The 12,472-nt window shown below is 49.3% G+C and overlaps 1 protein-coding gene across 3 annotated transcripts in view; it reads left to right on the top strand.

Moving 5' to 3' along the window:
- SLC45A4 (solute carrier family 45 member 4) overlaps nt 1-10,037 on the top strand; it is a 98,760-nt gene extending 88,723 nt beyond the window's left edge. For all 3 annotated transcript variants that reach the window (XM_044418953.1, XM_044418954.1, XM_044418955.1), the window contains 3 exons: nt 164-263; nt 1,243-1,454; nt 3,060-10,037. In XM_044418953.1, the coding sequence (XP_044274888.1) occupies nt 164-263; nt 1,243-1,454; nt 3,060-3,422 (675 nt within the window). In that variant the 3' untranslated portion in view covers nt 3,423-10,037. The remainder of the gene's footprint in view (nt 1-163; nt 264-1,242; nt 1,455-3,059) is intronic.
- The last annotated feature ends 2,435 nt before the right edge of the window (nt 10,038-12,472 follow it).

Raw genomic sequence — 12,472 nt, 5'->3', positions numbered from 1 at the left:
GCTTGTTTCTTTCAAAAGCTGATTGAACATAATCTAGATGAATGCATAAAGGGAAACGCAGGTATGCGTGGCTAGGCAAGCTGGTGGAGCGAATTCTGCGGGCTTGTTGGCAAGGTGCTGGCAGTCCAGGGGGCCCGGGGATAATCCTCTGCTGTTCTTGCAGGCGCCTTCAAATTCCACGGAGCTGCATGCCTACAACACCGGAGTCCAGATGGGCTGTTGGGGGCTGGTCATCTATGCTGCTACTGCCGCTGTGTGCTCAGGTAAGAGGTTCTGGGCAGGTCGGGAGGGAACTCGTCCTGGTGGCCGCCCGCCACAGGCCGCTTTCCTGGCCCAGCCACCTACGGGAGAGCTGCAGCACGGGCAGGCAGCCGTCCCGCACCACCACGCATGCCTTGTTGTCCAAGCCTGGCGACGTGGATTGTTGACGCTCTTGGCAAATCGGCCAGAACCCTAAAACGAATCATCGGTTCTGAGTGGTCCTGTAGGAGGAGGGAGATGTTGGGAAGTGCTGAACTGACCGGTCAAAGCACAGGAACTGGGACCGTGGTGGGAGTTGTTTCCCTGTTACCCATTCACACAGTGGTCAGAAAGGGAGCAGGTGTTGGCAGGTGTGTGTGGGGGGGGTGGGAGTACAATGCAATAACCCCCCCCCCTTTTAGAACAGGGTTTTTGACAGGTCTAGTTGGGGTATTTGGACAGGGACGAATGCCACCGTGAAAAACGATCCTGGGGGAAAGGGGGTAGCAAAGCCGCAGCTGCCACAAAGGGCGTCACACTCACAGCAGTGAGACGAGGCAAGAGGGGCCCTGCCATGGAGGCACTAAGAGATAAGCCTGGCAGCCCGGCCATCTCTCCGAGAACAACCCCCATTGCATGGCTTATATGAGGAGTTGGCGGGGGTGTGGGGGGCGGGGTTGAATGTGGCCTTATGGACCAGTTGAAGATGGATTGGTTCTGCTCAGGAAAGAAACATAGAAACATAGAAAACAGAGCAAGCCAGAAGGGGTCTCCCGGGCCATCTAGTCTGACCCTCGGGTCCAGCCGGCTCCACTCACGACATGCCCACCATGTGGACGTCCAGCCTGTCCTTGAACACCCGCACCGATGGGGCCTCAACCACCTCCCGGGGAAGCCCATTCCAAGAGAAAGGGGTCCCAGAGTCCATGTGCAGCTGACACGTGGATTGCCTTCCATCGCTGGCAGCTTCCATCATGGCGACTTCTCCTTGACTCTTTGCAGCCTTACTACAGAAATACTTGGACAACTACGACCTTAGCATCAGAGTGATCTACATCCTGGGCACGCTGGGATTCTCCATTGGCACCGCCGTGATGGCCATGTTTCCCAACATGTACGTCGCCATGATTATGATCAGCACAATGGGCATCGTCTCCATGAGCATATCCTACTGCCCCTACGCGCTCCTGGGGCAATACCACGACATCAAGGAGGTAGGCAGGCAGCCGCTCGCCAGGTGTGCCGCTTCCCCACCGCACTGTGAAGGACGCCAAGTCACGCCTGCGGTTTGTTCAGCGGCTTCCTGTGGCCTCTGGCAGACACGGGCCTTCCCAGCCCTGCTGCCTGAGAGCCCGGCTCACGCATGCTCGGGATGAAGTGAGGGGCCGTGCGCGGTTTGCCGGCACATGCGTTGCCCCTGAGTTGCGATCTCCCCTCCCACGTGTGTCTTTAATACTCCACGTTTCTTGCCTTGGACTGGAGGACACACACGTGCAGAAGAGCATGCAAACGACAGGGGTTCCAGCAAGGCTAAAGGCGGAGTGCCTGCATCTTCCGGGTCTCTGCGTGGTGCGGGCACACACAGCTGGCTCCAGAGCAGCAGCCCTTGCAAGACCTTTAGGAAGGCTCTCCGGGCCAGCCTCCCCCAGCCTGATGTTCCAGCATTCCTGACCATTGGCAGGCTAGCTGACATAGAGGTCCAGAAGGCCTGAAGGGCACCAGACCAAGGGCACCTGCTGCTGGACAGCCAGACAGCCTGCATGCCCAGGGCACCCAGAAACGGTGCCTGGGGAAGGCTTCCCTGGGACAGATCCGTGATACTCAGACCTGATCAAGCTGCCTTACGCCGGGCTGCCCCGTTGCACCCCTGGCGGCAGCCCTCGGGCCTTTCCCAGCCCTGAAGTCTGAGTGGAAATACACTACATAGGGGAGATCTTTTGGCATGTGGATCCAAGCTGCGCCCCCAGCCCGGACCCCCACATGCATCCCACTGCTAAAACAGTTCCACGGCTGCCGTTGTTCATTTAGCATCAGGGTTGGGGTTGAGGCTTTAAGGAGTGCAGTGCATTTTTCTCCCTCTCCTGGAAGTCTCGAACCTGGAGTCACGCCATGCAGCTGATTGGTGGGCAGTTTAGCACAGGTCAAAGGTTGTCCTCCTTCACACTGCATGTAGTTAAACTATGGAATTGGCTGCCACGGGAAATGGAGATGGTGTCCAATCTGGGTGGCTTTAAAAGGGGGTTGGAAAGATGCAAGAGGGAGGAGGCTCCCAGTGGCTTGCTGGCCATGGGCTCCCTCCTTCACCAGAGGTGGTCGGCCTGCACCCACCAGCTACGGGGGCGCTTGGGAAGGAGGAGGACTTGCACCCGTCCTGCTGGAGGGGCCCTGTGGGCAGCTGGTTTGCCACTGTGTGCACGGAGTGCTGGACTGGATGGACCTCGGGTCTGCTCCAGCAGGCTGTCCTTCTGTCCTCAGTCAGTATTTTCTGGTGTTCAGCCACGCTCTCCCTCCCCACTCCATTCCTTCTCTGCCCTCACTAGACACAGTGAACGTTTGTAGTAGCTCACGCCGTCCCAGCGCCTCAGCCGCAGCCACCGCCTCCGCTTTACTGTGCTCCCAACCCTCCACTTGAAGCAACACTTCCAAGAAGGGGCCGATGCCTGGCATGCCGCCTTGCGGCCCTGCATGTTGCCTCAAGCTTGCCCGTTCCCCATGACTGGCGTGAAGAGGCTTCTCCATGACATCAGTCCGAAAACCAGGGGCTCAGAGGTTGGCATTTCAGGCGTATCTCAACTGTTTTTCTCCCGCGTCTCTTTCAGTATATTCATCACAGCCCTGGAAACTCAAAGCGAGGGTTTGGCATAGACTGCGCCATTTTGTCCTGCCAGGTGTACATCTCCCAGATCTTGGTGGCCTCTGCGCTAGGAGGAGTGGTGGATGCCGTGGGCACAGTCCGGGTCATACCGATGGTGGCGTCTGTGGGCTCTTTCTTGGGCTTCCTGACGGCCACCTCCTTGGTGATCTACCCAGATGTTGGTGAGAGCTCAAAGGAAGAACAGAAGGGACTGACCCCTCCTGCGCTGGCGGAAGGCCACGGCCTGAACGAGGAGAAGCCAGCGGTGATAAAGCTCAGTCGGAAGGAAGCTGCCCTGTCCGAAGTGGAAAGCGAGTCCGTTGTTTGAATGGGTCGCCATCATTCACACGCATTCCAAGCTGTGCATGAATCAGAATAGAACGCCGTGAAGAGCGAAATCCAAGCGTTCAAAAGACATCCTCACTCTGTGACTTGAGGCAATGGATTAAATGGTTCTTTCATGCAAAACTGTAGATGAAATTCCATAGTGCTAGGATAGCCTTGAATAAGCAGCTTTTACATTGATTACTTTCTCTACAATCCAGAAAATCTCCTTTCTTTGAGGTATTTTTAATGGAAAGAAATGCACTTGAGTTTCCAAGATGACTTTTATCGGTAGGCAGGAAAACTTTCTTCTTGGGGCTGAGGTTAAAACAGTCATCACATTTTTTCAGAATTCTCAAACCATCCGTTTTATCCATTTATTTTCCATACTTTTTGGGCTACAATTTGAAACAAAAGCAATTCTGGGTGCGGTTTTGGCCTAGAGGCACCCTGCTCTTTCAGACTTTGCAGATTTGGTAAGAGAACCGACAGCCTCAGTCAGGCGTATTTTGGAGTCAGTGCAGAATTAGCTTGAAGCAGCAAGTGTTTGCTTCAAGTTTCTTCCCCCCTTTGAAGCCTAGACTGGATTCCATTATTGGTGGGGGAGGGAAATGGCTGTTTCTTCTCAGACTTACTCTGAACATGTTGCGGCAGTCACTGTGAGAACAGCTGTCAGGGAGTTTTTCTAGTTCATGCTGTCCGAAACGGCGGTCCCCAGCAGCTCTCACTTGTGCGATACCTGGCGCATAATCTGTCTGCAGTAGAGCTGAGGAGCCTTTGGTGGCTGGGAAAGCATTTCCGCTGGGCCACGTCGGACATGCCGAGTTGTGGAAAATGCTGTGCCCATTTTGGCCAACAGGCTGGCCAGATTTGAATATTTTTCTCCTCCGGTTTTTGTTTTGCTTTGTTTGTTTGTTTTTCTTTCATTTGTTTTTTTGGTGACGCTTGAAATCCACTCCTCTATGTTGTGACGAAGTGGCTTTGGGCATTGGGGATCCTGCGGTCAGTTTCTCCAAATGTGTTGATGAGGTTTCCCTTGTTGAGTGCACTTTTCCTGAACTTCTGGGCTGGAAGTGGCGATAGCCAAGTTTTAAAAGGTGGTCTCTGTATGATGAGCAAAAACCAAAGCCCTACCTCTGATCTTGCAGCCAGGAGCGTGTGGCTACATCTTCGTTTAAAAAAAAAAAAAAAAGTATCTTGAGACAGCTTTTGGCCTTAGACGAATCCAAATTCGAAAAATGCTGTAACTTGTGTTGCTGAACTCATCCCCAATTCCTTTCAACCCACATTCCTTGCCCTGGTCGCCAACCTTCCTCATGTAGACTGAATACTGCTTTTGGAACTATAGCGACAACGCCCACAAAGGAGAGAACCGTGTGGGTGCATCATGTGCGCTTCTCAATGCAGACCAGGGCAGGTCAGACTCTGCGCCGTCCCAGGTCAGTGCTAGGAATTAACAGCCTCTGAAGAAGAGGAGGCCGCTGGGAGCCGGCGATGTGGAGTTATTCTCGTTCGAAGGAGGATGGCTTGTCCTTGGAGACAGCTTGTCTCTCCTGCAGAGAGTATGAGTTTTTTGAGGTGGGGGGTGGCAGTCCAGGTAGCAGTTGTAATCTTTCTGCTGCCTCAAACTTACCTTTTAAAGATGCAGTCCTTTAAAATGCATGTCTTGGACCATGCTGCAAATACAGTAATTCAAAAGTAAATCTCAGTCTCTCCAGAGATAGATAGATAGATAGATATATTTCATAATAAAAGCAGTTTTTAATAAATTACTTGAATTGTCAATGTATTGAAAATGATATGTATGTTTTACATAGCTAAAGCGATAATCGTCTTGCTGGCATCTTTAAATAGTTTGACAGCATATCTCGGCTCCTAAGCTGTGCTTTTCAAACCATCTGTTCATATGTTTTTACCTTTTTTAGGGGTGAATAGGCTATTTCTAGACCAGTGGGGGTTCATAAATGCACATTACACACAGGGTTTCCCAAAATGCTTTTTAAATGCCCACAGATAAGAGTCTGTTTTATTTTTTTCCTCAAAAAATATAATTTGGCGCATTTCATTTGATCTTGCTTCTAGATAATAGCATAATACTACTCAAACAATCCAAGAAAGAAGTAAATCCTGCAGGAACCTTTAGCTAAGGGAACAACCTTGTGCATGTTTAAAAAGGAAAACAGCCTTCAACTCCCAGCATGCCCCTGGTTGGGGCGTGCTGGGAGTTGGCCATTTTCCTGTCCCAGTACACATAAGATTCTAGCTTAAGGTTATGCTCATCTCCGCCATTATGATTTGATGCTTGGCACGCCTACCTTTGTGTCACCATGGAAGTGGCTTTTATTTTGTAAGCTTGTTCAACCACATGCTAATTTGAAACAGCTATTTTTAGCATTAAAATGTACCTTTTTTGAAAGGATCCCACTGAATTCCTCTTGGTGACACGCATAAATAGAAAGCTGCTACTTCTGTCTCAATCCTGCATTACATTCTAGGTGGAATGTTCGGTTCTAAACGAGACACTTTTCCAATTAACATTTGGTGCAGTTTTAATTGCAGCCATTCCGCCTTGTCCTTCCTCATGAAGGCCGTTTTTCAGAGGACTTAATGCACCTCTTCAGAGTACAGAGAACAAGTCTTGATTTGAGATTCCTCGAATATCATATGCTCACATGGGTGAGTCAAGGTTAGAGGCTCTTAAGTCCTCTTACCTTACACTTGAAGATTAGTTCTGCAGTTGCCAGATCACCGTTTTAATTTCACCATTGGTTCCCTTAGACCCAAAAATGCTAGATCTAAAATGCATTGTTAACCTCACACTGGAAGAAAAGTGCCATGTTTTGGTTACAGTCCAATCTCTGTGCTGTTGTTAAAAAGATCCACTGCCAAACCAAAGAGATACTGCATCTCGAATTCTGCAGGAAAGGCGCCTACCAGAAATCCTTGGTCACATTTTCTTTCTGCCTCTTGAGTTATATTTTCAAGTTACTGAATAGTCCCAAGATACCCTGGTGTTTGGAGAGACTCACAGATGTCTTTCTATAATCTGGCCTTTCTGGGCCTCTCCTAAACATAGGCCCAGAGTTTGGAAGGTCATGTCTTATCTCCATCTGAGAGTTGGTTAGGTATGTTTTGCTTTTTTTGCAGGTCTACCCATGACTTTGTCCCATGTTAGTAAAGCTCACACATTTGATACCTTTTGTTGTTAAACACGGGGGTGACCAGCTCTGAGCAAGCTTAACTTGGGACTTTGGGAAGGTGGAAGATTAGGGGAAGCTTCGCGTATGTTTAGAATGCCTGGTTTTTATGGCATCCCATCAAAGGCGCCCTCAGATTGTCTCTCTGTGTTGAGCTTCAGATCGCCAATAAAACTCTCACCATTTCCAGGGTATTGCAGGGGGAGCTGTGGCATACCAATGGCTCATGTTGGATGTATGCATGCTATTTATTTTGCTTGCCTCTTGAAGTATATTTTCTTTTAAATTAAAGGCCATTCTTCTCTTTGAGCTTGATACCGCCCATTGTCATCTTCAGGATTAAGCCGGATCCTTGCAGGGCTGGGCTTAAACCACCGTATTTCACACAGGAATTCTTTTAGGACTCGAGTGGGCTGAAGGTACCCTTTCTCGGAATTATCGAAATAGATTTCCAGTTATAGCATCCAGCTGGACTTAAGATTGTACATTTACGGTGACTTGTAGAGAGAGAAAAGCAATAATATTTTCCTTAAAAAACCCTTGTTATTTGCACATGGGAGCTTTATCCCGAAAAGCCTTTATAATCTTCTGGTCTTCGGCCTCCCTCTTCTGTTGTCCACACAAAAGAGTTCAGGATCACTTTCCAGGGCAGGCAGAAATGTGATCCTCCTTTATGTTTTAAAAGAAATCGGCTACTGAAGGAGGAACAAACAGCCCATATTTGGATTTGCCCTCTCCAGTGCTTTTTAATTTAGCCCATTCCTTGTAAATGGGTAATTTTAAAGAAAAACTCCCCAAAGGAGGTAGCCCCTTCATTGGAATCCCTGTGCAGGGAGTTGCAGCTTTTTGTCTTTCCTCTTCTTCTTTGTCAGCTTCTGCGGGGAACTTCTGGCGGAGGATCCCTGAGCTGAATTTTAAGACTGAGCTTTGGCTAGGATGGCGGCCATATCAGCCTCTGGGCTTGAATGTATTCTGCTGTTGGATACAAGTGCGGCAGAGTTGCGACGTCGGGTTCTCCATCCAGGGTGGAATGTTATCATGAGTGATGGATACCTCCTCTGATTTTAGCTGAGCAGAATCATAAATGTTCATTGCAGCAGGTTGGGGCCGTTCCCGCTCATTTGCCTACTCAAGGCAGCCTTCTCATGTTGTGGAGGCAGAGTGAAGCTGTTATGCCCCAGGACACGTTCGTTTCTTCTACAGAGAGACACCCCAGGGCCTCCACTGCGAAGCACTTTCTGGCAGCAGAAACCCAGCCAAGCATTTCTTCAGCTCCATTTGGGGGCCCACCTGGCTCTTCAGCACCCTCTGGTTTTACCTTTACGCCATTTGGTTATAGAAAGCTTTTCCTTTGCGTGGAAAGAAGACGCTTGGACAAAGACCCCCTTCATTGTGCTGCACGTATGATTGTGCATGGCAATGCAATTTTCATTGATTTTCCTCCACCTGCTAACAAGATGCAACTCGGCAAATGACTTAGATCCCTTTCTTGTTTCGTAAGCAGCCTGAAATCCTGCATGACTCCTTTCCCCACCAAGCACATGTAGCAAACGAAGTACCTGAAGTGTCTTTTATGGGAAAGGTTACTTGGTTTTTATTCATTTGCAGCCATCTGTTACGCGGCCAAATAAACGGACACCAAGTGTTGCACAGAGATGGAAAACGAGGGCTGTGTTGTCATCTGCTAACTACAGATTCTTGGGCTGCCAAGCCTTTTCCTAAAGCAGTCTTTTCTTCAGAAAACCCTGCAAAACAGGATTTTTAAAAATGTGAGGGGGGGAGTCATTTGCGAATACAGAAAAGGGTTCTACCCAGCGCTCCGTGTTTCCACGTTGCTTCCACAGTAAGGTTTCGTTGCAGGTGTACCCTCAGTTACACCCTCACCACGTCACTGTTTCTTCAAGGGACGGTCTGGACATACTGGCCAGGAGTTCTACTTGCAAGCCCCCAGCATCAGGCAAATGGGCAATGGTTTCCCTCTAATTCAGGAGCCAGGGCAGCATGTGTGAACCAGAACAGTTTCCCAGTGGGCTGAGTTCTGAGTCTGAACAACATGCAGTCATTGTTGCCCGGAACTTCCATTTTTCGGTCTTTCTGGGTCAGCAAGAAAGCACCAAAGTCTTGTGCAAGTTGCCCACCTATGCAAGACACTTGGTGCTGAAAGCAGCTGGCTTTCCACACTGTGGGTTGCTAAGGGCTTGCCTTGCGCATGTTGCGGGGAGCCGACAGGTGCGCGAGTCTGCTGGACAGAATCCAAGAGGATCCCAATGCCTTGTAAGAACTGCCGAAAGGGAGCTTCCCACCCCTTGTGGCTTTTCTGCTCACTGGGGCAGTTACGAAAAGCTGAAGCTGCTGGAATTCCTTCTAAGCATCTCATTAGTGATACCAGCAAGTCTCCCAAGCTTTGTACTGATCGCATTGCAATTGTGGAATCGCTCAACGGATGTTCCAAAAGCTAAAATGCCACGCAGTGTGTTCACAGGGAGCCTTCGATGCCCAGTGTGTCGGTGGACTGGCCCTCCGTACAGCGTTGCTTCTGAGCGATGGAAGGGCCACACATCTCCAGTTTCTCTTTTAGTCAGCAGACTTCCTTTGCCCAGGTAATAAAATTCCCAGGAAAAAAATGTCTGGATCCCGGTTTAAATTCCTTGATTCTTTAAGGTAGGAAAGAACTCATATTGGTGACATCTGAAGATGATTGCAAGCTGACTAGCTTTTTCAGAAAATAGCAAGCTACACAGAAAAGGCTTTTCCCTATCTAGGCTGAAGAAGGTTGACTTGGAAATAGGGCCTCAGTTCAATAAAAACAGAATATTCTGCTGGGTGGTGATGATTGGCTTGGTCTGTTCCAAATCAGGGGTTTTGCTTTAATTGCTATTGCAACATGGCCCTGAAACCTGCTTGATAGCCAGATGGCCAGCTGAATATTAAAAATGCCTCACCTACTGAATAGCTGCAAATATAGGCATCTCATAAGGAAAAAAGTAAGTAAATATATATATATATGGTTCCGTTGTGAACTGGCCATACGACAACTTCTTTTTTATCAACTTATTAAGTTGGGGCACTGTACTAGCTCTTGCTGAGTTTAGCAATGTTTATAAGCGTGTGTTAAACACATAATGTTTCAAGTTTAATGAGGAAAAAGGGACAACGAAAACAATGTGGCAGATGAATGTGTCTGAGTGGATTAAATGGATTTGAATTCAACACAGCTTTCTTTTCTGGTTTTTCTGGTAAAGACTTGTTGCATGAGACCATCGTTTGACTGTTCTGCACTTTTGGTCTGTTTGTATAATTTTGTCTTCATTTATCAATAGAAATGGCTGAATGTAGAGTTAAAGACAAAAACCACTATTTCATGTTTATATGTGTTTGATCCATTGTTCTACAGTTCAATCTTAATAAACATTTCAATATGAGCTACCGAACCAGCTTTTGTGTTTGTGGGAATGGGAATCAAGTCAGTCACTCTTGTATGGAATAGTCATACTTCGAGAGTACATAACGATGGAATAATCAATTCAAGTTGCGACAACCAGATTCAGGCTGGACATCAGAGAAAGCTTCCTCACAGTCAGAGCAACACGACAGTGGAACCAGCTGCCTGGAGAGGTGGTGGGCTCTCCCACACTGGAGAGATTCAGAAAGAAACTGGACAGCCCTCTGAGTGGGATGGTGTAATGTGGTGTCCTGCAGCAGCAGGGGATGGACTCGATAGCCTTCATGGCCCCTTCCAACTCTACTATTCTATGATATGACTATCTGTGATACCTCATGCCACTGGTCACACTAGCCCGGTATTGCCCCATACAAATTGGCAACGGCTCACCAGGGTCTGCCTGCCCTTGTTTCTGCCGATCTTCCCAGCCTTACGGCAACTAACCCCAGTCCAGTTGGGTTGGAAGGTCAGTCCAGAATATGTTTTCTCACCGGCTGGTTCCCACATCAGATGGAGAGAGTGTTGCGGAGTTGATGGGGGCAAATCCCTTATCTCACTCTCTGAGAAGGAGTGAGAGGCATGCTCCTGTCAGAGTATCGCTCCAGAGAATAGTGCCGTTGGCGGGACTGGTGATGCAACCAGTGCCAGTTCCACTGCTGGCATGCTGGAGTGGACTCGTGATTGGTCCAGTGCAGGGAATAGCGGCAAGCTTTTTGGTGGGCTTCTTCCCCGCCATTTTGATCCTCCGTTGGTCCCCATTTGGGAACCATGTTTGGGCCTCTTTTGCGCCATTTTTTGGTGGAGATCGGCATGGGTATCACCTGCTCAGCTGGTCAAGCCCCAGCAGCTGCTGAAGGTGGGTGAGTGCTTGGAACTGCCTGCAAGGCAGAAGTTCCCAGTGGAACCATTCCTGTTGCCTGTAAGACTCTGGTCCACATTTTGTGATGCAGACGCCCAGCTCGACTCTTTCTCGCCTGCTTGGTCATAGCTTGGCAATGCAGAAAAGAGTTTACCCTCCGGTCTTCTCCAAGGCAGAAGAGCAGAGCAAATGCCCGTCCATAAGGGCATCTGAGTGTGCCACAGCGCACGCACTTTTGAAACGCGGCCATGAATGCCAATAGTAAGTAGAATAATGTTGGGGGATGGGGGGGGATTGGAGTGACAGTTGAGAGTAGTTAACCATAAGAATAAACCATGAGGTAAAATGGATAGACAGATTTAAAAAAAAAAGATGTGATACCTGAGGTTTAGAAATAGTGAAAAGTGAGAAAAAGATACGGTTTATGAGGTAAAGCTGAGGTAAAAGGAAGATTCTAGATAGTGAGAAGAGCTAGGGGAAGAACAAATCTGAGGCACCCAACTGGAGAAACTGGCAGATAAACTACCTTTATATAGTATTGGGGAAGGGGGCAGAGCACCCGCCAAAACACCTGGCTAGGGAATCCCCCCTCTGTAAGGCGCAGGACCCGTATGCGCGACGCAGAGACCACGACAGAGAAAACAGGCCTGCCCACGGATTCCTTGCGCTTTCCCTGCCCAGCACTTGGCAGACCTTCCGCTGCAAGCCAGAAAGAGTGGGAGAGGCACCGGGGAGGGAGGGCATCTCCAGATGCTGTACCAGCACCATGAAAAGACGCATCTATTGTTCCCCAACAGAAGGCAAAATGTGGCTAGAAGACCTCAGATCGCACACACAATGAGGTTTGCTTCTACTTGTTGCAAAGGTTTATGCCCCACCGTTCACTCACACGACCTTAGCATTCCCCTTTTAGCACAAGTGGCTCTTTGGGCAGGCTTCAGGCTCTGGGGCCTCCCAACCCCAGGGTGCTCCCCCCCCCCACTTTGCCACAAAAGGGGGCACCTTAAGCAAAGTGTGCCCCACTTCCCCCATGACAACAGGGTCGATTCAGAGACACCCCAGCACAGCCAGCAGGCCACAAATGCAACACCTGCAGCCATCTCTTTGCATGCCAAAAGTTGTGCACTATGAAACATGGGCGGGTGTGTGGTCTCCTGCATAAGATTCAGATCTCTCCAGCCATGCACCAGGGCTGCTCTTTCTCTCCCTCCACCACTTTCTATTTGGGATGCGATCAGCAAGCAGCTCTTGCTTCATGAGACCGGATTTAGGACCACGATTCCAAGCTTCTCTCCATTCAGCCTTTTTATCAGATGCTTTTTTTAACTGCGATGCCGCGTCTGTTATGTTCTGTGGGGAACGGCAAAGAGAACGGGAGCAGACAAAGGGTTTTCAGTGTGACGCAGCAGTTCCTTTTCCGACGGGCTGCCATTCAGCGTTTCCTCAAGACCCCAGAACAAAAAGCCTCCACATGCCCTCCCGAAACGGGGGGGGGGGGGGGGGGGGGGCAGGCGTAGTAGGAACGGCTACGCAATGCCACCGTGAATCAGACAGTA

The sequence above is a fragment of the Varanus komodoensis genome, unplaced genomic scaffold (genome assembly GCF_004798865.1).
Source record: "Varanus komodoensis strain SLA01 unplaced genomic scaffold, ASM479886v1 scaffold95, whole genome shotgun sequence".
Lineage (NCBI taxonomy): Eukaryota > Metazoa > Chordata > Lepidosauria > Squamata > Varanidae > Varanus > Varanus komodoensis.
Note: the sequence above shows the minus strand (reverse complement) of the source record. Positions and strands in the feature narration are given on the sequence as shown.